Here is a 24913-nt window from a genome sequence, read left to right as displayed (position 1 = left end):
GACAGCTGATGCTGGGCAGTACGTTTTGCTTCAGATATGCCATGATAGTCTTGATATTTCATTGTACCCTGCACAGATTCAAGGCACCCATTGCCTGGCGCGCAGCAAAGCAGCCCCAAAAACATAACCAAGCCTCCTCCATGTGTTTCAGTAGGTATGGTGTTATTTTCTTTGAAAACCTCATGTTTTCATCTGTGAACATAGAGCTGATGTGCCGTGCCAAAAATCTCCAGTTATGACTCCTCATCTTATGTCTCGCAGAAGCGCTGTGCTTCTGTCAGTATGCATTTCTGCAAATTCCTATCTGGCTTTTTTAGTTTTTTGTGGGTTTAAAAAAAATTTTTTTTTTTTAAAAAGGGAAGTCCCCCAGGGTCGTCTTCCCTGTGGCAGGGCTGGCAACAGAAATCGTGGGGCCCAGCACTTTGATTCATTGTCGCCAGGCCTGGACTTAGGTGTACAGCTTGTACCTCATTTGAAGTTAGTTTTTTTGTTTTCACAAATATGAGTTTATTTATTAATAAAATAATTTTGGATAAGTTTAAATACATATTCTTCACCTTATTCACTCATGAATAAATACTAACTATTTCTGTTTATTTGTTTATGGGTTTTTTTAAACTCGCCAATTAAGTGGTTAAGGTATCTTTGGATGGTAACTGTTTAGGACAGTACAAAAATTAAGTTTAGCTTCCAACCTACGTATTTTCACTTGCATGGAAAACATACTTTTTGGTAATTCTTCTAATGTTTACTGGATTTTGTTTCAAATGCTATATAGCCATAAATGATGCTCTAGACCAGAGGGTCCCAAACTTTTTTGAATCACGGCGCCCTAGAGTATCAGAATATTTTTCAATGCACCCCTAGGTCATTAGTTTCTGATTGAGTAATTTAGAAATAAATATTAAATTAAGTAAATTGTGTTTGTGTGTCATCCTTAGGTTCAATTGTGTGGTGTGGGGACACGATTTACTTCTTTTTGTCCACATATTTTATAATTGGCAGCCACCAGCATTGGTTTTTCTTGTTACAGTGACCATAAGTAATTTGAATTGGTCCTGGACCACCAATCCAGGGCTCCCCTGCAAGTGCCCTGAGGTACCCCAGGGTGCCACGGCACACAGTTAGAGAACCACTGTTTTAGACCAAATAGATGCAGGGCAAGTTTGTAGAGAATGTAGAAATGCAAATGTCCAGTCCCATGAAGTGTTATGTCTGGTATTTAATTCATGTATAAAAGAAATGATACATTTTTATACTAAAGATGGCTTACAATTTTACCAGGTCAACTAAAGATGTGATACATGGGGCCTTTAAATGGCAAGCATATAGTCCGATTCCTAGCACATATACCTTTTCCCATTATATCCAGTAGTTCTCTCACCATAGCAGTGAGGACTAAAACTGCCCACTAATACCGATTTTACACCAACTTAAGGCGGGTCGCAGCCAGGACCCTGACACGGGAGCTACCCGGCTGCGACCCGCATCAGCCCCCATTTAGACCGGAATCACCAACCTGGCATATTGCCGGGTTGGTGACGTTGCCGGTGACACGTCGGGGGCGGCGCTTGGAGATCACATGATCTCCATGCGCCGCCCGCACATAGAGTGTAAGCAGGTAGCCGTGTTGCATCGACCCGGCTACCGTTTACACTGCACAGTTTGCCGGGTTGAACACGTGTTCAACCCCGCAAACTTCCCGAGTTGGAATACTATTCCAACTCCACCCTTTTACACCAACCAGCAACACGGGTTATGCACATTCATGTGCAATAACCCGTGTTATATGCTGGCGGTGTAAAAGGGGTATTACTGTAAATTGTTATCTGGCTGTCTGGGACAACCACCATGTCTGTAGCCGGATTAGAATAGTCCATTTGTTCAGATGCGACGCACAGCAACCAGATTGTACTGCACACATGAGCGGCTGCACCTCTAGCTCAAATTATTGCTTAATACACAGAGCTATAGGGGATCATATCTGAGCCAGTCATACGTTTGTGTCACTAAGTTTTTGTTAGCCTGTAAGCATTGTGATCAATAACAATGTTATTTGCATCAGTGCCTTTCTTTTAATACAGTAGTTCATCTTTCTTTAAAAAGCAGTGTTTTCATATATTCTATTTTTTTTTCAATGTATACACGCAAATTAAAATGAATGATCAATCCAGTTAAGCACATCACCACTATTGGTAATGAATGAAATCCATATAGCCTTGGATTATGTAAAAACATTTGAGCACACACACTCATAATTCTATCAACTAGAGTAACCAGGCCTTGCCTTTATGTTTAAGGGTTCAATAGACTAAGGTTTTTTTTCCGGTTTATTGGCAAACCAAAAAGGTAAGCAATTGGGCAAAACCATGTTGCTCTGCAGGTGGGGTGAATGTAACATGTGCAGAGTGAGTTCGATTTGGGTAGGGTGTAAAGCAGCCAGTATTTACCTTGCATAGAAACAATATAACCCACACAAATCTTAATCTCTGCACGTTACATCTGCCCCACCTGCAGTGCTACATGGTTTTGCCCAATTGCTTACTTTTTTAGTTTGCTAACAAATCTGAAAAAGGCTCCAAATCCGCAAAAAATTGCAATACTAGAATCCATGTAAAATATATATTTTAGACAAAATGACAATGTCGACGTTGGCCATGAACACATTTATCATGTAGACGGTATTAAAATGTTGACATGTTAGAAGGTCTATATATCATCCCAGGTGGCCCAGTGGTGACCTACCTGCTCTTGATGGCTGCAGCTGCTTTGAGGTCCTGGGGGTCAGGTGACTATCATTTCTGGTTTAGACCTCCAATCCGCTAGTGAGTATTTCTTCCCTGACCCTAATCCATACCCCTCCCCCAAGTACCTAGCCTTAACCCTCCCCCGCGGAGTAAACCTAATGTTCCGTACACAGCCTCCTGCAGCTTAACCCTAATCAGAATGGTGACACATTGTCTATCTGCATTTAACCAGTTTCAACATAACGGTCGTCTTTGTGGTGTCAACATTGCTATTGTCAAACTTTTGACTACATCCAGACAAAAACCGCTTCATAAATGCATTTAACCTTTCATATACAGGAAATTATCTAAATGATTTATATACAGGTGAGAATCTATAGCATTCGTTTTGTACAAAGACAAGTTTATTGATGTTTGCACATACCATACGTCATGCCATCTGTGTTTGGCGGCAGCTGGATGTTTTCGGGCATTGTGTTGCTTTGATAGATGTTACATATGCATACGGAGCTGATGCTCTATGTTCAATCTGCAGTTGGGGCACTTTTTGTTTGTAGAAAGCCACTGGTCCACACACCCTCTGTGAAATAGGTGCATGCAGGGGAGACGCCTGACATTCTCGCCTTCTTCTAATGTTGAAATGCATATTGAACATTTTTCTTCATTGGTGTGTTCTCTCTCTTGTGCGCCATGCACAATTCTCTTCTGATATTTGTATGGATATGTGCACATTTCAATTATCGCCTGTGAAGCTCCCGGGTTCACATGTGCAAGAATGCTTTGAAGATGAATTTGCCCCATGAAGGGAATGTTCCAAATCGGCAAGTGGTGAAAACTTGCAGGTGGATGAAATGAAGCTAAATGTGAGTGCAAGTGTCTTATTCCATATGGAGCTGTATTCACAGACGCCTGCCTGGGATGTGATGTGTGTGGCATTCTGTACGGATGTGGAGCAATGTGCTCATGAGCACCTGTTGGATGCTGCACCTGATGGTTTCTCATATCATTAACAAGATGCATAGGCAAGGATTGCAGATTATGATAGGTGGCAGAAGAGCTGCTTGGTCTTTCCCAAGGTAGTGCAACCGGAGCGGTGGAGTCAGATCTATGATGGTGGTGCAGTGGAAAATTCTGACTTTGAGTTGTATACAAACTTGAATGGGCATTCTGTGATGATGCTTCACTGGGTGAATATTCAGTGGAGAGTGATGGTAATTGCAGCATGGCTGCAGTGTCATTATTTAAAGTGTCCGTAATCCTTCCAGTATCATCTTCCTCTAAAGTTAGGTCCACCACTTCAGTTGCATGTCCTCTGATAGGCTGTACAATGGCTGAACCCTGACTAGAAGCAGAATTCGAACTTTGGCCCCAGGGAGATCGCAAGTTTTCAATGGTAGAACGAGATCTGTTAATTTCACTGACGGTCATACTTTCTGCCTCGCTGTCAGTGGAGTTAATGTTGTCTTCTTCATTGTTGCCATGGGTTTGCAGTGTGGCTGAAGTCTCAATTAGAACAATTTCATCATCACTGCTACCTAAGGGAAGAGACATGGCATTTTGCTGGTTTCCATCCTCTTCTCCTTCAGAGGAAGAGCTGGAGGCTGACTGGCTGCTGAGTTCATTTTCGCTAGAGCTGCTGGAAATGGGGAATAACCCATATTTCCGTTTGGCCAGTGTCGCTCTCTTCTTCCCCGGCTTTAAGAAAGCCTGTCGGCTTGTCCTCTTTCTTTGCTTAGCAATGATCTTTTTGTCATCACTGCTACATGAGGGAATTGGCATACTATGTTGCTGGTTTCCATCATCTTCTTCAGAGGAAGAGCTGGAGCCTGGCTGACTGAGCTCATTTTCACTAGAGCTGGTGGAAACAGGGAATAACCCATATTTACGCTTGGCCAGGGAAACCTGTTGGCTTATCCTCTTTCTTCGCTTTCCAATATCATTTTCTTTATCTGTGTCACTGTGGCTACTGGTAGCCATTTTCACATAGACTAGGAAGGTCACACTGCCGCAACAGTGTAAGTGAAAATGTAGCTCATCATGCACGGGATACTCCTATAAGCATCTCATGACTCACAGTGTTCCGTTGTGTGATGTCACAATCACTTATGCATGCACAGCAGGGAGGCGGAGCTTTGCCTACTAGGCGCTGCTGTTCTACATAAAGTACTTTTATGGGATTTGGCCACGCCCCTTTTGCACTGTGGAATAAGGGGTCTATTTAACGAGCCTTGTAGAGAGATAAAGTGGATACAGATGAAATACTAGCCAATCCTTACTGCCATGTTACAGGATATATATATATTTATATATATATATATATATATATATATATATATATATATATATATATATATATATAGAGAGAGAGAGATAGATAGATAGTACCCTGGTAGCGCTTAATAATACACATGAACAACAATAATTATATATACATATTATTTAATAAAATAATACAAAAGCCTCCTGAGGGTATAAAGAACTTTACAATCATGAATGATACACGTATCAACATATAATATACGATTGATCATAGTGTATAGATTCAAAATATAATAATAGCATCAAATAAAACAGCCTGAGTAGCTAATGGAAACACGAAGAGTCTGGTGATTTAATATATTAATAAGATACAGGTTGAGTATCCCTTATCCAGAATGCTTGGGACCAGAAGTATTTTGGATATCGGATTTTTACGTATTTCGGAATAATTGCATACCATAATGAGATATCATGGTGATGGGACCTAAGTCTAAGCACAGAATGCATGTATGCTTCATATACACCTTATACACACAGCCTGAAGGTCTTATAATACAATATTTTTAATAATTTGTGTATTAAACAAAGTTTGTTTACATTGAGCCATCAGAAAACAAAGGTTTCACTATCTCACTCACACTCAATAAATACAGTATTTCGGAATATTTGGATGTGGGGTACTCAACCTGTACCATTTATTTTGCCGGCAAATATCAACAGCAGCAGCAGTCGGTTTTAAAACAGTCTGCCTGATCCGCTGTATTACTAGTGATGGATAAACTGATCAGAAATGGATAATCTCACCGCTGTGGCCCATGTATGGCTCGATAGCCTGCAGGTAGATCTTTTTGTGCAGTGGCCCCTGTGTCGGTATGGGTGGGCTGCTGCAGGTCGGCACACCCTAACACTTTATTAACACTTATTATTTTTCCTATCACTTTGTATATATTATTTTAATCACACCACTTACATAGCACTTCTGTGCTTCTTATTAACCCCTATTAATTTTCACCTGTGTGCTGACCTGGGGTGGCCGACCTGTGCCGACATTGTGGGGTCCTGCGTCCCAGGCCCATACCTAGTATTAGGGACCCCCAGTGACGGAGAAGCCTTGTCGATCGGCCTGGGGGCTTAACCCTATATCTGCAGATATACGCAACTAAGATCTCCGTATTATCTGACTATTATTATATAGTAATATTATTCACTCGGTGTGCATTAGGGAACACAGTTTTTTTTTCCTACACAGAATTACCCCTCCCCTTTTAGCACCTGAGTGACATTACAATCTGATTGAGCAGCTTTCCACCTTGTGTATTGTATATAGAGAGGCACAAATGGGTCAGCATTAGGAGGGATTGCTGATTCTAGTAGTGCCATAGGGGAAGTCAGGGGTATCCCCAGGTAAGCTGGCTCTCAGATGCTGTAGGTGCCATTACCATGTGGCCTTACACTGGGAATTTAACCCAGATATATATATATGTAATTATTTATGGGGTGGGTGTGGGGTGCAGTGGCCCCTGTGTCGGTATGGGTGGGCTGCTGCAGGTCGGCACACCCTAACACTTTTTCTCTAACGTCCTAAGTGGATGCTGGGGACTCCGTAAGGACCATGGGGAATAGCGGCTCCGCAGGAGACTGGGCACATCTAAAGAAAGCTTTAGGACTAACTGGTGTGCACTGGCTCCTCCCCCTATGACCCTCCTCCAAGCCCCAGTTAGATTTCTGTGCCCGACGAGAAGGGTGCACACTAGGGGCTCTCCTGAGCTTCTTAGTGAAAGTTTTAGTTTAGGTTTGTTATTTTCAGTGAGACCTGCTGGCAACAGGCTCACTGCATCGAGGGACTAAGGGGAGAAGAAGCGAACTCACCTGCGTGCAGAGTGGATTGGGCTTCTTGGCTACTGGACATTAGCTCCAGAGGGACGATCACAGGCCCAGCCTGGATGGGTCCCGGAGCCACGCCGCCGGCCCCCTTACAGAGCCAGAAGAGCGAAAGAGGTCCGGAAAAATCGGCGGCAGAAGACGTTCCTGTCTTCAATAAGGTAGCGCACAGCACTGCAGCTGTGCGCCATTGCTCTCAGCACACTTCATACTCCGGTCACTGAGGGTGCAGGGCGCTGGGGGGGGCGCCCTGAGACGCAATAAAACATGATAAAAATACCTTACATGGCAAAAAATACATCACATATAGCTCCTGGGCTATATGGATGCATTTAACCCCTGCCAGAATATACAGAAAAACGGGAGATAAGGCCGCCGAAAAGGGGGCGGAGCCTATCTCCTCAGCACACTGGCGCCATTTTCCCTCACAGCTCAGTTGGAGGGAAGCTCCCTGGCTCTTCCCTGCAGTCACTACACTACAGAAAGGGTTAAAAAAAGAGAGGGGGGCACTAATTAGGCGCAGTATTAAAACATACAGCAGCTATAAGGGGAAAAACACTTATATAAGGTTATCCCTGTATATATATATATATATAGCGCTCTGGTGTGTGCTGGCATACTCTCCCTCTGTCTCCCCAAAGGGCTAGTGGGGTCCTGTCCTCTATCAGAGCATTCCCTGTGTGTGTGCTGTGTGTCGGTACGTTTGTGTCGACATGTATGAGGAGAAAAATGATGTGGAGACGGAGCAGAGTGTCTGTAACAGTGATGTCACCACCTAGGGGGTCGACACCTGAGTGGATGTACTGTTGAAAATTACGTGACAGTGTCCGCTCTGTATAAAAAAACAGTGGTTGACATGAGACAGCCGGCTACTCAGCTTGTGCCTGTCCAGACGTCTCATAGGCCGTCAGGGGCTCTAAAGCGCCCGTTACCTCAGATGGCAGATACAGACGCCGACACGGATACTGACTCCTGTGTCGACGGTGAAGAGACAACCGTGATTTCCAGTAGGGCCACACGTTACATGATTGAGACAATGGAAAATGTTTTATACATTTCTGATAATACGAGTACCACCAAAAAGGGGTATTATGTTCGGTGAGGGAAAAACTACCTGTAGTTTTCCTGAATCTGAGAAATAAAATGAGGTGTGTGATGATGCGTGGGTTTCCCCCCGATAACAATTGATAATTTCTTAAAAAGTATTGGTGTATACCCTTTCCCGCCAGAGGTTAGGGTGCGTTGGGAAACACCCCCTAGGGGGGATAAGGCGCTCACACGCTTGTAAGAACAAGGGCTCTACCCTCTCATGAGATGGCCGCCCTTAAGGATCCTGCTGATAGAAAGCAGGAGGGTATCCAAAAATGTATTCACACACATACTGGTGTTATACTGCGACCAGCAATCGCCTCAGCCTGGAGGTGCAGTGCTGGGTTGGCATGGTCGGATTCCCTGACTGGAAATATTGATATCCTAGATAAGGATAGTATATTATTGCCTATAGAGCATTTAAAAGATGCATTTCTATATATGCATGATGCACAGCGGAATATTTGCCGACTGGCATCAAGTATAAGTGCGTTGTCCAATTCTACCAGTAAAATGGTCAGGTGATGCGGATTCCAAACGGCATTTGGAAGTATTGCCTTTAAAAAGGGACATTTGGGGTCGGTCTTTTAGACCTGGTGGCCACGGCAACAACTGGGAAATCCACGTTTGTACCCCAGGTCGCCTCTCAAAATAAGACGCCGTATTATCAGGCGCAGTCCTTTGTTGGCAAGCGGACAAAAGGTTCCTCTTTTCTGCTCGTGACAGAGGGAGAGGAAAAAGGCTGAAGAGATTAGCCAGTTCCCAGGAACAGAAACCCTTTCCCGCCTCTGCCAAGCCCTCAGTATGACGCTAGGGCCTTACAAGCTCAGGCACGGTGGGGGCCCGTTCTCAATGAATTTCAGTGCGCAGTGGGCTCACTCGCAAGTAGACCCCTGGATCCTTCAGGTAATATCTCAAGGGTACATATTGGAATTCGAGACGTCTCCCCCTCGCCGTTTCCAAAAGTCGGCTTTACCGACGTCTCCCTCTGACAGGGAGGCAGTTTTGGAAGCCATTCACAAGCTGTATTCCCAGCAGGTGATAATCAAGGTACCCCTCCTACAACAGGGAACGGGGTATTATTCCACACTATTGTGGTACCGAAGCCAGACGGCTCGGTGAGACCGATTCTAAATCTAAAATCTTTGAACACTTACATACAGAGGTTCAAATTCAAGATTGAGTCACTCAGAGCAGTGATTGCGAACCTGGAAGAAGGGGACTACATGATGTCTCGGGACATCAAGGATGCTTACCTTCATGTCAAAATTTACCCTTCTCACCAAGGGTACCTCAGGTTATGGTACAGAACTGTCACTATCAGTTCAGACGCTGCCGTAGGGATGGTCCACGGCACCCCGGGTCTTTACCAAGGTAATGGCCGAAATGATATCCCGTCGAAGGAAGGGAATTTTAGTTATCCCTTACTTGGACGATTCCCTGATAAGGGTAAGATCCAGGGAACAGTTGGAAGTCGGTGTAGCACTATCTCAGGTAGTGTTGCGGCAGCACGATTGGATTCTCAATATTCCAAAATCGCAGCTGGTTCTGACGACTTGTCTTCTGTTTCCTAGGGATGTTCCTGGACACAGTCCAGAAAAAAGGTGTTTCTCCCGGAAGAGAAAGCCAGGGAGTTATCCGAGCTAGTCAGGAACCTCCTAAAACCGAACCAAGTCTCAGTGCATCAATGCACAAGGGTTCTGGGTAAAAATGGTGGCTTCCTATGAAGCAATCCCATTCGTTAGATTCCACGCAAGAACTTTCCAGTGGAACCTACTGGACAAATGGTCCGGGTCGCATTTTCAGATGCATCAGCGGATAACCCTGTCACCAAGGACAAGGGTATCCATCCTGTGGTGGTTGCAGAGTGCTCATCTTCTAGAGGGCCGCAGATTCGGCATTCAGGACTGGGTCCTGGTGACCACGGATGCCAGCCTGCGAGGCTGGGGAGCAGTCACACAGGGAAGGAATATCCAGGGCTTAGGGTCAAGCCTGGATACATCACTTCACATAAATATCCTGAAGCTAAGGGCCATTTACAATGCTCTAAGCTTAGCAAGACCTCTGCTTCAAGGTCAGCCGGTGTTGATCCAGTCGGACAACATCATGGCAGTCACTCACGTAAACAGACAGGGTGGCACAAGAAGCAGGAGGGCAATGGCAGAAGCTGCAGGGATTCTTCGCTGGACGGAAAATCATGTGATAGCACTGTCAACAGTATTCATTCCGGGAGTGGACAACTGGGAAGCAGACTTCCTCAGCACGACCTCCACCCGGGAGAGTGGGGACTTCACCCAGAAGTCGTCCACATGATTAAAAAACTCGACAGGTATTGCGCCAGGTCAAGAGACCCTCAGGCAATAGTTGTAGACGCTCTGGTAACACCGTGGGTGTACCAGTCAGTGTATGTGTTCCCTCCTCTGCCTCTCATACCCAAGGTACTGAGATTGATAAGATGGAGAGGAGAAAGCACTATATTCGTGGCTCCGGATTGGCCAAGAAGGACTTGGTAACCGGAACTTCAAGAGATGCTCACGGAGGATCCGTGGCCTCTACCTCTAAGAAGGGACCTGCTCCAGCAAGGACCCTGTCTGTTCCAAGACTTACCGCGGCTGCGTTTGAAGGCATGCCGGTTGAACACCGGATCCTGAAGGAAAAAAGGCATTCCGGATGAAGTCATCCATATCCTGATCTAAAGCCAGGAAGGATGTAACCGCAAAAACATTATCACCGCATTTGGCGAAAATATGTTGCGTAGTGCGAGGCCAGTAAGGCCCGACGGAGGAAATTCAACTGGGTCGATTCCTACATTTCCTGCAAACAGGAGTGTCTATGGGCCTGAAATTGGGGTCCATTAAGGTTCAGATTTCGGCCCTGTCAATTTTCTTCCAAAAAAGAACTAGCTTCAGTCCCTGAAGTTTAGACGTTTGTAAAAGGGGTACTGCATATACAGCCTCCTTTTGTGCCTCCAGTGGCAATTTGGGATCTCAATGTAGTTTGGGTTCCAAAAGTCACATTGGTTTGAACCACTTAAATCTGTGGAGTTAAAATATCTCACATGGAAAGTGGTCATGCTGTTGGCCCTGGCCTGGGCCAGGCACGTGTCAGAATTGGCGGCTTTATCCTGTAAAAGCCCTTATCTGATTTTCCATTCGGACAGGGCGGAATTGAGGACTCGTCCTCAGTTTCTCCCTAAGGTGGTTCCAGCGTTTTCACCTGAACCAACCTATTGTGGTGCCTGCGGCTACTAGGGACTTGGAGGAATCCAAGTTGCTGGATGTTGTCAGGGCCCTGAAAATATTTCCAGGACGGCTGGAGTCAGGAAATCTGACTCGCTGTTTATCCTGTATGCACCCAACAAGCTGGGTGCTCCTGCTTCTAAGCAGACTATTGCTCGTTGGATTTGTAGTACAATTCAGCTTGCACATTCTGTGGCAGGCCTGCCACAGCTAAAATCTGTAAAAGCCCGTTCCACAAGGAAAGTGGGCTCATCTTGGGCGGCTGCCCGAGGGGTCTCGGCTTTACAACTTTGCCGAGCAGCTACTTGGTCAGGGGCAAACACGTTTGCTAAATTCTACAAATTTGATACCCTGGCTGAGGAGGACCTGGAGTTCTCTCATTCGGTGCTGCAGAGTCATCCGCACTCTCCCGCCCGTTTGGGAGCTTTGGTATAATCCCCATGGTCCTTACGGAGTCCCCAGCATCCACTTAGGACGTTAGAGAAAATAAGAATTTACTTACCGATAATTCTATTTCTCATAGTCCGTAGTGGATGCTGGGCGCCCATCCCAAGTGCGGATTGTCTGCAATACTTGTACATAGTTATTGTTACAAAAATCGGGTTATTATTGTTGGGAGCCATCTTTTCAGAGGCTCCTCTGTTATCATACTGTTAACTGGGTTCAGATCACAAGTTATACGGTGTGATTGGTGTGGCTGGTATGAGTCTTACCCGGGATTCAAAATCCTTCCTTATTGTGTACGCTCGTCCGGGCACAGTATCCTAACTGAGGCTTGGAGGAGGGTCATAGGGGGAGGAGCCAGTGCACACCAGTTAGTCCTAAAGCTTTCTTTAGATGTGCCCAGTCTCCTGCGGAGCCGCTATTCCCCATGGTCCTTACGGAGTCCCCAGCATCCACTACGGACTATGAGAAATAGAATTATCGGTAAGTAAATTCTTATTATTAACACTTATTATTTTTCCTATCACTTTGTATATATTATTTTAATCACACCACTTACATAGCACTTCTGTGCTTCTTATTAACCCCTATTAATTTTCACCTGTGTGCTGACCTGGGGTGGCCGACCTGTGCCGACATTGTGGGGTCCTGCGCCCCAGGCCCATACCTAGTATTAGGGACCCCCAGTGACGGAGAAGCCTTGTCGATCGGCCTGGGGGCTTAACCCTATATCTGCAGATATACGCAACTAAGATCTCCGTATTATCTGACTATTATTATATAGTAATATTATTCACTCGGTGTGCATTAGGGAACACAGTTTTTTTTTTTCCTACACAGAATTACCCCTCCCCTTTTAGCACCTGAGTGACATTACAATCTGATTGAGCAGCTTTCCACCTTGTGTAGATCTTTTTGTGTGTTAGACCAGCGCTGCGGCTGGAAGCGGTTGCCGGGCGGTCGATGTTAGCGGGCATTGAGCACACTGCTGAGTCCATCCGCTCCCGTCACTTACTGAAGGCTGCTGCGGCTCGGTTGGTGATGTCGAGCAGCACTTGGTCAGACAGTAATTGATCAAGCTGATAATGCTGTAGCCAATAGGGCCGGTGGTGATGTAGCTTGTGCAGCAACAAAGCAAACGTTCACCATCCACCGGGAGTGATACCGAAACACCTATATCCTACATGCGTATCGCTGTACAGCAGGGCAGGAATATTGTGGGGTAGGAATCCAATACATAATCCACAGCTGTAGTTTAGCTGGATAATTCCGTTAAGTTGTGCTCCTTGAATTTTAACAACTGACTACACAGCTGGATACAATGGTGTAAATAAATAGTGTAATTTTTTTATTTTACGCATACCACACGTCTGAGAGATGCAGTCGCAACATAAAATGTATCCATATATAGATACTTAATTTCAATCACTGAAACATTAGACTAAAGGCTAAAAGAGGATAGAAATGAGCTGGTAATAGTAGGCAAATTGCAATATATTTCATACTCCATATTATAGATTGTAGAACAGTGTTGTAGCATTGTATGTCTATAGCTACATATTCAATATAAAATAATAAAACAATATGTGACTTGCTATAAATGGTCACCATATACATCTATGTTTAGTAACCCATTTATACATGGGGACCAGGTTCACACCTAGTTTTGCTAACACCTACATGGGCAGCCTTGAGGACAGCTTAATATGGGGAGGTGCCTATTCTGCAAACCTGGTCCTATATGGTCGCTATATCGATGACCTGTTTTTGTATTGAATGGGGATGTTTCTTCCTCACAGATTTAATTAAATAAGTACACATATGATTTATCCTTCACTTGCACTCGCCAAGTCCAGCAAAGCAGTATTATCTCTCCCATTTGTTCTATTTACGCAAGGAAGATGCACGTTGTGGGGTGCTAGCAGCAATTCAATAGTGCTTCCATAAGGGCGCGCATGCTGCCGATGCCTAAATTTTTTTGTTGCAGCCCCCCATTCGGTCGAAAAGTAACCTGTCTGTATGCCCAAATGGCTCTTTTTGCATCTATCCCAGAACTTTAGTCAGGTTAGCTGTATTGTGTGGCTAAACGCGACACTTCTGGTTGTGAACGGCACAATAAAAAAGAAAACAATTAAATTTATATCACCACCCCTCCCCCCATCTCCTGTAATTTTTGACGTAAGATTTGGTTTGTCTTGGCATGCATAAACAGTTGAGTTACCCCTTACAGTAAAAATGACAGTTGGAGCAGCTGAGTTACATGGGACCTGGCGCGCAGAGAACAGCTGTTTGGCACATCCGAAGCCACAGTGAATGAGGACTGTCAGTTATCTTTGGTTAGCCATACTGTAACATACAGTAGTATTCGTAAAGCTTCTCTTCTCAGATGTCGGTTACTGTATGTGTTTCCTTTACAGACCCTCGCCACCAGTGAAGCCTCCCTTACCTGGAATCACCATGTTTTAAATACTATAGTTGAAAAGAACTGATGTTCTGTATTTACTTGTATACTGTACTATTGTATATCAGTGTGCTTATATTGGTATACTATAGTACACAAGATTACTTGTATCTGTGTTTACTTGCATATATGCCTTTCTTCTAAACAAAATGACCTCTCATCACCCCTGCAGTTCTTTTTATGTTTTGTCAGTTTGTTGGCAATTACGATTTTTTTTTAGTGTTTCAAAGTCGATGTGTTTACTTTAGAAATTGGCGGAGTTGGCAGAGATGAGCATGTTTATCCCGGCAGCGGTTGTGATGTGCATGAGGCTCCCAGTTGTCCCTTCTATAAATGGAAATCTTACACTGCCTACTACTACTCTACTGGGACTTACTCAATACACATGCAAGTCTTGCTAAAACTCATCATTGATGTTTTACAAACCTCATTATTGATATTTTACTGTAGTCTACAAGGCTGAGGGTCCTCCTCTGGTGCTGAAATAAAAACACATTTATAGACTGATCCACTTGCTATAGACTGCATGTTGCTTTATGTGGAGAAAATGCAAATATGTGTATGACAGTTTCATGAGCTGGAGATTTTTGTGATATGGTTTTTAATCATGTAGGAAGTATTCATGTACACTCCTTGCTGTCCATACAATAACATACCGTTATGTTCCACCTGAGCTTGGAATGACAGGATCTCGGTCTAATTTGGCCACCAGTGGGTGACCAAAAGAAATAATGTGCTTGTTGGAAGGTGCCCCTTAAATTGGTTGGATGATGACCACGTGCAATCTGTGTTCTCGGGTTTATCTGTCAAAAGAATAGGATTCTATTCTGGTCACACAGGTGATCAGAAAAATGAAACCATTCTTGCAGTTCCAAGCACATGGCTCTAATGAGAAATTTTGCATTTAACAAGTTAAAAGCAGACGTCTGCTGACAATAGCTATCTTTATGGCAATTGTTTTGGAACCAATAATTTGCAGATGTCTGCCAGTTTTGCATGAGGACAGTCTTTGGGTACTTCTCAGGTTGCATTTAAAGTTTGCAGTCTAAACAGCAGGGTAATTGTAAGAAGGATCAGCCAAGATGGCAAGAAGGCTTCACCACCCGTTTATACCCGTTTGCAATTACTTACAAGGGTTTTGCCTTGTAAATTAATGCCTGTTTTAAAATATGGGCAGACTCGCAGAAATTCCAGAACAGCCTCACAGGATATATTACATGTTGTCCCAAGTGTTCATTGCATTGAGTTTTGGCTAATACTTGCAAATGTAAGTTTTTGATTATGGCAGGGGCACATTAGTACACTTACTCAGTATTCATTCTAGCACCCTGCACCTGTCACAGTCTGTGCAGTATCTGCTCTGGTGCTTCTAGCACATTCTCGTCTGTATCTCAGTGCTCAGTATCTTTGTTTGGTGGACTATCTTAGCATCCCAGTGAAAAATAAAGATATTTAGTACTGCATGAAATATTTAAATGACTTAAACCATTATAGCTTCTTCTCCTGTAAGCTTTTTGTAAACTGTAGCACAGATATTTGAGATAACTGCTGTATCACATTTGCAATTCCTCTCCGCTTGTCACTCACAAAGAAATAAACATATTCTTTATACATAACATCCCATGGGAAATCTTTCTATTTTTTTTTCTTTTTCTTCTGTTTACGATGTATTTTGGAGTTGTCATTTGTCCCCACTCCAGGGAAATTAAAATGGCTACCCCATTAAAGCAACACAAGTTGCCTTGGTAACAACTGCTGGCTAGGAAACTGTGGCAAGAGAAGAAAAAAACTTTACACAAATGACACTTTTTATGTAAAAAAGAGAAGCAATTAGAAACTATAAATCAACTGACTAAGCTGTCTTTAACAATGTTCTTAAGATGACCACGTGTTTCCCAGGGAATACATACTTTTTACCGGCGGCCGGGATCCCGGCTGTCATGATCCCAACAGTGAGGTCCCGGCCACCAGTATGCCGGCAGCGAGGTGAGTGCTAGAAAGCCCCTTGCGGGTTAGCTGCGTTCACCACGCTGCAGGCACGGTGGCTCGCTGCACTCGCCACAGGTTATATTCTCCCTCTATGGGTGTCATGTGGCGCCGGTATTCCTGCAGGGGCATTTCACCGCCTGGCGGTTTTCCGGCATCGGCATTGTTACCGCCAGGATCACGACAGGCGATCTTGTGATTGCCTCCCGTTCCCTAGTACTCTTGATTGTTTGACAGACAAGAATGTGTTTGATAAAAAAGTCATAACTAGTAATCTGAGGATTTTCTAGACTCTAGATAAAGAAACTATATATGGTAATCTAGGAATTGTTTATTCGCTATCCACATTTTATTCAGACTTTTATGTAGCATTAAGCAACTTGACACCAACGTTTTATAAACTTACAGACTGAAGAGAGCTGGGAGGAATCAGAAAAAGGATTTATAGTAAATTAAGCACATTTCACTGTTCTAATTAAGGCTAACATTTTGCTGTTGGGGTAAGAGGCAAATGTTGAACAGAGCCTTAAGGATATTAAGGGGTATATGCAATTAGCGGCGAATCGCGGCAAATTATCGGCCGTTTTTCAACTCGACACAATTCGACAGGCTAATTTCGGCAAGTGGGTGCCGAAATTGACCATATGCAATAAAAAACAGATTTGACAGTCCCGCGGCCGAAAAACGGCCGATTTGACGGATTTTGATCCGGTTTTTTAAAAACGGGAAAAACCCGGAAAAAAAAATGGCGTGGGGTCCCCCCTCCAAAGCATAACCAGCCTCGGGCTCATCGAGCTGGTCCTAGTTCTAAAAATACGGGGGGAAAATTGACAGGGATCCCCCGTATTTTTAAAACCAGCACCGGGCTCTGCGCCTGGTGCTGGTGCAAAAAATACGGGGGACAAAAAGAGTAGGGGTCCCCCGTATTTTATACACCAGCATCGGGCTCCACTAGCTGGACAGATAATGCCACAGCCGGGGGTCACTTTTATACAGTGCCCTGCGGCCGTGGCAATAAATATCCAACCAGTCACCCCTGGCCGGGGTACCTTGGGGGAGTGGGGACCCCTTCAATCAAGGGGTCCCCCCCCAGCCACCCAAGGGCCAGGGGTGAATCCCGAGGCTGTCCCCCCCCCCCCCATCCAAGGGCTGCGGATGGGGGGCTGATAGCCTTGAGAAATGTGAAAGAATATTGTTTTTTCCAGTAGTACTACAAGTCCCAGCAAGCCTCCCCCGCAAGCTGGTACTTGAAGAACCACAAGTACCAGCATGCGGGAGAAAAACGGGCCCGCTGGTACCTGTAGTTCTACTGAAAAAAAAATATCCAAATAAAAACAGGAGACACACACCTTGATAGTAAAACTTTATTACACAACTGCCGACACACACATACTTACCTATGTTGACCCGCCGACTGCCACAGTCTCCGACGATCCGGGGTACCTGTGAAAAAAATTTGACTCACCTGATCCAGTGTCCGGGAGATAATCCACGTACTTGGTAAAAAAAAGAAAACGCATACCCGACCATGCCGGACTGAAAGGGGTCCCATGTTGACACATGGGACCCCTTTCCCCGAATGTGCCGGGACCCCACGTGACTCCTGTCACTGAGGTCCCTTCAGCCAATCAGGAAGCGCTACTTCCGTGGCGCTCACCTGATTGGCTGTGCGCGTGTGACCTCAGACAGCGCATCGCACAGCTCCCTCCATTACTTTCAATGGTGGGAACTTTGCTGACGCAAAGTTCCCACCATTGAGTATAATGGAGAGGCTTTGCGAGGCGCTGTCTGACAGCTCAGACGTCCAGCCAATCAGCAGAGTGCCAGGACGTTGCGCTCGCTGATTGGCTGAAGGGACCTCGGTGACAGCAGTCACGTGGTGTCCCGGCATTCGGGGAAAGGGGTCTGATGTGTAAACATGGGACCCCTTTCAGTCCGTGGTTCGGGTAAATGCGGTTTGTTTTTTTGCCAAGTACGTGGATTTATATCTGGACACTGGATTGAGGTGAGTATAATTTTATTCACAGGTACCCCGGATCGTCGGATCAGGAGACGTGGCAGTCGGCGTGTCAACATAGGTAAGTATGTGTGTGTCGGCAGGTGTGTAATAAAGTTTTACTCTCAAGGTGTGTGTCTCCTGTTTTTATTTGGGTATTTTTTTCCAGTAGTACTACAGGTACCAGCGGGCCCGTTTTTCTCCCGCATGCTGGTACTTGTGGTTCTCCAAGTACCAGCTTGCGGGGGAGGCTTGCTGGGACTTGTAGTACTACAGGAAAAAACAAAATTCTTTACATTTTCTCAAGGCTATCAGCCTTCCATCCGCAGCCCTTGGATGGGGGGGACAGCCTCGGGCTTCACCCCTGGCCCTTGGGTGGCTGGGGGGGGGGACCCCTTGATTGAAGGGGTCCCCACTCCCCCAGGGTACCCCAGCCAGGGGTGACTAGTTGGATATTTAATGCCACGGCCGCAGGGCGCTGTATAAAAGTGACCCCCGGCTGTGGCATTCTCTGTCCAGCTAGTGGAGCCCGATGCTGGTGTATAAAATACGGGGGACCCCTACTCTTTTTGTCCCCCGTATTTTTTGCACCAGCACCAGGCGCAGAGCCCGGTGCTGGTTTTAAAAATACGGGGGATCCCCTGTCCTTTTTTCCCCCCGGATTTTTAGAACCAGGACCGGCTCGATGAGCCCGAGGCTGGTTATGCTTTGGAGGGGGGACCCCACGCCATTTTTTAACGGGATTTCTCTGACGTCCTAGTGGATGCTGGGAACTCCGTAAGGACCATGGGGAATAGCGGCTCCGCAGGAGACTCGGCACAAAAGAAAAGCTTTAGGACTACCTAGTGTGCACTGGCTCCTCCCCCTATGACCCTCCTCCAAGCCTCAGTTAGATTTTTGTGCCCGACCGAGCAGGGTGCAATCTAGGGGGCTCTCCTGAGCTCTTTAGAAAAAAGATAGTTTTAGGTTTTTTATTTTCAGTGAGACCTGCTGGCAACAGGCTCACTGCATCGAGGGACTAAGGGGAGAAGAAGCGAACCTGCCTGCTTGCAGCCAGCTTGGGCTTCTTAGGCTACTGGACACCATTAGCTCCAGAGGGACCGAACACAGGCCCAGCCTCGGAGTCCGGTCCCAGAGCCGCGCCGCCGGCCCCCTTACAGAGCCAGAAGCAAGAAGAGGTCCGGAAAATCGGCGGCAGAAGACATCAGTCTTCAACAAGGTAGCGCACAGCACTGCAGCTGTGCGCCATTGCTCCTCATGCACACCTCACACTGCGGTCACTGATGGGTGCAGGGCGCTGGGGGGGGGCGCCCTGAGCAGCAATAAAAACACCTTGGCTGGCAAAAATACATCACATATAACCCCCAGGGCTATATGGATGTATATTAACCCCTGCCAGATTCCAGAAAAAAGCGGGAGAAAAGTCTGCCGAGAAGGGGGCGGAGCCTATCTCCTCAGCACACTGGCGCCATTTTCCCTCACAGCTCCGCTGGAAGGACGTCTCCCTGACTCTCCCCTGCAGTCCTGCACTACAGAAAAGGGTAAAACAAGAGGGGGGGGCACTAATTAGGCGCAGTAATAATATAAACAGCAGCTATAAGGGGAAAAACACTCTGTATAGTGTTATCCCAGTATATATATATATAGCGCTCTGGTGTGTGCTGGCATACTCTCCCTCTGTCTCCCCAAAGGGCTAGTGGGGTCCTGTCCTCTATCAGAGCATTCCCTGTGTGTGTGCTGTGTGTCGGTACAATTGTGTCGACATGTATGAGGAGGAAAATGATGTGGAGGCGGAGCAATTGCCTGTAATGGAGATGTCACCCCCTAGGGAGTCGACACCTGAGTGGATGGGCTTATGGAAGGAATTACGTGACAGTGTCAGCTCTTTACAAAAGACGGTTGATGACATGAGACAGCCGGCTACTCAGCTTGTGCCTGTCCAGGCGTCTCAAAGACCATCAGGGGCTCTAAAACGCCCGTTACCTCAGATGGCAGATACAGACGCCGACACGGATACTGACTCCAGTGTCGACGATGAAGAGACGAATGTGACTTCCAGTAGGGCCACACGTTACATGATTGAGGCAATGAAAAATGTTTTACACATTTCTGATAGTACAAGTACCACTAAAAAGGGTATTATGTTTGGTGAGAAAAAACTACCTGTAGTTTTTCCTGCATCTGAAGAATTAAATGAAGTGTGTGATGAAGCGTGGGTTTCCCCCGATAAAAAACTGATAATTCCTAAAAGGTTATTGGCATCATACCCCTTCCCGCCAGAGGATAGGGCACGTTGGGGAACACCCCCTAGGGTGGATAAAGCGCTCACACGCTTGTCTAAACAGGTGGCACTACCGTCTCCTGATACGGCCGCCCTAAAGGAACCTGCTGACAGAAAGCAGGAGAATATCCTAAAATGTATATACACTCACACGGGTGTTATACTGCGACCAGCAATCGCCTCAGCCTGGATGTGCAGTGCTGGGGTGGCTTGGTTGGATTCCCTGACTGAAAATATTGATACCCTAGATAGGGACAGTATATTACTGACTATAGAGCATTTAAAAGATGCATTTTTATATATGCGTGATGCACAGAGGGATATTTGCCGACTGGCATCAAGAGTAAGTGCGCTGTCCATTTCTGCCAGAAGAGGGTTATGGACGCGGCAGTGGTCAGGATATGCGGATTCCAAAAGGCATATGGAAGTATTGCCTTATAAAGGGGAGGAGTTATTTGGGGTAGGTCTATCAGACCTAGTGGCCACGGCAACTGCTGGGAAATCCACATTTTTACCCCAGGTAGCCTCTCAACATAAGAAGACGCCGTATTATCAGGCGCAGTCCTTTCGGCCCCATAAGGGCAAGCGGGCAAAAGGCTCCTCTTTTCTGCCCCGTGGCAGAGGGAGAGGAAAAAGGCTGCAGCAAACAGCCAGTTCCCAGGAACAGAAGCCCTCTCCCGCTTCTGCCAAGTCCTCAGCATGACGCTGGGGCTTTACAAGCGGACTCAGGCACGGTGGGGGCCCGTCTCAAGAATTTCAGCGCGCAGTGGGCTCACTCACAAGTGGACCCATGGATCCTTCAGGTGGTATCTCAGGGGTACAAATTGGAATTCGAGACGTCTCCCCCTCGCCGTTTCCTAAAGTCTGCTTTACCGACGTCTCCCTCCGACAGGGAGGCGGTACTGGAAGCCATTCACAAGCTGTATTCTCAGCAGGTGATAATCAAGGTACCCCTCCTGCAACAGGGAAAGGGGTATTATTCCACGCTGTTTGTGGTACCGAAGCCGGACGGCTCGGTGAGATCTATTTTAAATCTGAAATCCTTGAACACTTACATACAGAGGTTCAAATTCAAGATGGAGTCACTCAGAGCGGTGATTGCGAACCTGGAAGAAGGGGATTATATGGTGTCTCTGGACATCAAGGATGCTTACCTCCATGTCCCAATTTACCCTTCTCACCAAGGGTACCTCAGGTTTGTGGTACAGAACTGCCACTATCCGTTTCAGACGCTGCCGTTTGGATTGTCCACGGCACCCCGGGTCTTTACCAAAGTAATGGCCGAAATGATGATACTCCTCCGAAGGAAAGGAGTTTTAATTATCCCTTACTTGGACGATCTCCTGATAAGGGCAAGATCCAGGGAACAGTTGGTAGTCGGGGTAGCACTATCTCAAGTAGTGTTGCGGCAGCACGGTTGGATTCTCAATATCCCAAAATCGCAGCTGATCCCGACGACACGTCTTCTATTCCTAGGGATGATCCTGGACACAGTCCAGAAAAAGGTGTTTCTCCCGGAGGAGAAAGCCAGGGAGTTATCCGAGCTAGTCAGAAACCTCCTAAAACCAGGCCAAGTCTCAGTGCATCAATGCACAAGGGTCCTGGGAAAAATGGTGGCTTCTTACGAAGCAATCCCATTCGGCAGATTCCACGCAAGAACATTCCAGTGGGACCTGCTGGACAAATGGTCCGGATCGCATCTTCAGATGCATCGGCGGATAACCCTGTCACCAAGGACAAGGGTGTCTCTCCTGTGGTGGTTGCAGAGTGCTCATCTTCTAGAGGGCCGCAGATTCGGCATTCAGGACTGGGTCCTGGTGACCACAGATGCCAGCCTGCGAGGCTGGGGAGCAGTCACACAGGGTAGAAATTTCCAGGGCTTGTGGTCAAGCCTGGAGACATCACTTCACATAAATATCCTGGAGTTAAGGGCCATTTACAATGCTCTAAGCCAAGCAAGACCTCTGCTTCAGGGTCAGCCGGTGCTGATCCAGTCGGACAACATCACGGCAGTCGCCCACGTAAACAGACAGGGCGGCACAAGAAGCAGGAGGGAAATGGCAGAAGCTGCAAGGATTCTTCGCTGGGCGGAAAACCATGTGATAGCACTGTCAGCAGTGTTCGTTCCGGGAGGGACAACTGGGAAGCAGACTTCCTCAGCAGGCACGACCTCCACCCGGGAGAGTGGGGACTTCACCCAGAAGTCTTCCACATGATTGTAAACCGTTGGGAAAAACCAAAGGTGGACATGATGGCGTCCCGCCTCAACAAAAAACTGGACAGGTATTGCGCCAGGTCAAGGGACCCTCAGGCAATAGCTGTGGACGCTCTGGTAACACCGTGGGTGTACCAGTCAGTGTATGTGTTCCCTCCTCTGCCTCTCATACCCAAGGTACTGAGAATTATAAGACGGAGAGGAGTAAGAACTATACTCGTGGCTCCGGATTGGCCAAGAAGGACTTGGTACCCGGAACTTCAAGAGATGCTCACAGAGGACCCGTGGCCTCTACCTCTAAGAAGGGACCTGCTCCAGCAAGGACCCTGTCTGTTCCAAGACTTGCTGCGTTTGACGGCATGGCGATTGAACGCCGGATCCTGAAGGAAAAAGGCATTCCGGAGGAAGTCATCCCTACCCTGATCCCTGATCAAAGCCAGGAAGGATGTAACCGCAAAGCATTATCACCGCATTTGGCGAAAATATGTTGCGTGGTGCGAGGCCAGGAAGGCCCCAACGGAGGAATTTCAACTGGGTCGATTCCTGCATTTCCTGCAAACAGGAGTGTCTATGGGCCTCAAATTGGGATCCATTAAGGTTCAGATTTCGGCCCTGTCGATTTTCTTCCAGAAAGAACTGGCTTCAGTTCCTGAAGTTCAGACATTTGTCAAGGGGGTGCTGCATATACAGCCTCCTTTTGTGCCTCCAGTGGCACCTTGGGATCTCAATGTAGTTTTGGGGTTCCTCAAATCACATTGGTTTGAACCGCTTAAATCTGTGGATTTAAAATATCTCACATGGAAAGTGGTCATGCTGTTGGCCCTGGCTTCGGCCAGGCGCGTGTCAGAATTGGCGGCTTTATCCTGTAAAAGCCCTTATCTGATTTTCCATTCGGACAGGGCGGAATTGAGGACTCGTCCTCAGTTTCTCCCTAAGGTGGTGTCAGCGTTTCACCTGAACCAGCCTATTGTGGTGCCTGCGGCTACTAGGAACTTGGAGGACTCCAAGTTGCTAGACGTTGTCAGGGCCCTGAAAATATATGTTTCCAGGACGGCTGGAGTCAGAAAATCTGACTCTGTTTATCCTGTACGCACCCAACAAGCTGGGTGCTCCTGCTTCTAAGCAGACCATTGCGCGCTGGATCTGTAATACAATTCAGCTTGCGCATTCTGTGGCAGGCCTGCCACAGCCAAAATCTGTAAATGCCCACTCCACAAGGAAGGTGGGCTCATCCTGGGCGGCTGCCCGAGGGGTCTCGGCGTTACAACTTTGCCGAGCTGCTACTTGGTCAGGGTCAAATACCTTTGTAAAATTTTACAAATTTGACACTCTGGCTGAGGAGGACCTTGAGTTCTCTCATTCGGTGCTGCCGAGTCATCCGCACTCTCCCGCCCGTTTGGGAGCTTTGGTATAATCCCCATGGTCCTTACGGAGTTCCCAGCATCCACTAGGACGTCAGAGAAAATAAGAATTTACTTACCGATAATTCTATTTCTCGTAGTCCGTAGTGGATGCTGTGCGCCCATCCCAAGTGCGGATTATCTGCAATACTTGTACATAGTTATTGTTAACAATTCGGGTTATTGTTGTTGTGAGCCATCTATCCAGAGGCTCCTCTGTTATCATGCTGTTAACTGGGTTCATATCACAAGTTGTACGGTGTGATTGGTGTGGCTGGTATGAGTCTTACCCGGGATTCAAAATCCTTCCTAATTGTGTACGCTCGTCCAGGCACAGTATCCTAATACCCCTTTCACATCGCACAAATAACCCGGTACCGACACGGCATATTGCCGTGTCGAACCGGGTCAGTGTGCGATGTGAAAGCACACTGGGCGATTTAGCGGGTCGCCTGACCCGGTAAATCAACCCGGTAAAAAAGAAGGGTTTTACCCGGGTTGATTACCGGGTCAGGTGCGGTGTGAATGGGAGCCGTGTCGATGCGACACGGTTCCCATTCACAAGATAGGGAGAGGCGGCGCTGGAGATGAGCTCATCTCCCGACGCCGCCTCCACCCCCGCCCCTGCTGCTGCTGCGGCCTCCGTTGTCATGGCAACCGACCCGGTATATTGCCGGGTCGGGAAGCCTGCAACGGAGCGCAAATGCCGGATCCCACCCGGTAAGTACACGTTTGTCTTACCGGGTAGGACCCGGCATTTGCGGTGTGAATGCAGCATAACTGAGGCTTTTTAAAAATATATAAAAAATACTTGTGCCTCCAAAAAAGACAAACCAAGTACCTAATCCCTTCTAATATAAATAGATATGCTATTACCAATAAAAAACACACCAAAAAAACCATGTTTTAATTTTT

At 46.5% G+C, this 24913-nt stretch overlaps 2 protein-coding genes across 3 annotated transcripts in view; one reads left to right on the top strand and one right to left on the bottom strand.

Moving 5' to 3' along the window:
• The window catches only part of OSBPL2 (oxysterol binding protein like 2), a 338773-nt gene that overhangs the window by 195062 nt on the left and 118798 nt on the right, over positions 1-24913 (top strand). The gene's annotated exons all lie outside the window — the stretch shown is intronic.
• Positions 3240-4724, bottom strand: LOC135057248 (E3 ubiquitin-protein ligase Arkadia-like). Its single transcript, XM_063963140.1, has one exon. It carries the CDS (start codon positions 4722-4724, stop codon positions 3240-3242), a length of 1485 nt encoding a protein of 494 aa, XP_063819210.1.

The sequence above is a fragment of the Pseudophryne corroboree genome, chromosome 3, assembly GCF_028390025.1.
Source record: "Pseudophryne corroboree isolate aPseCor3 chromosome 3, aPseCor3.hap2, whole genome shotgun sequence".
Lineage (NCBI taxonomy): Eukaryota > Metazoa > Chordata > Amphibia > Anura > Myobatrachidae > Pseudophryne > Pseudophryne corroboree.
The sequence above is the reverse complement of the archived record's forward strand: the minus strand, read 5'-3'. Positions and strand labels throughout refer to the sequence as shown.

Coding starts and splice junctions, on each gene's coding strand:
- LOC135057248 (XM_063963140.1), bottom strand. CDS start 4,724: ATGGCTACCAGTAGCCACAGTGACACAGATAAAGAAAATGATATTGGA.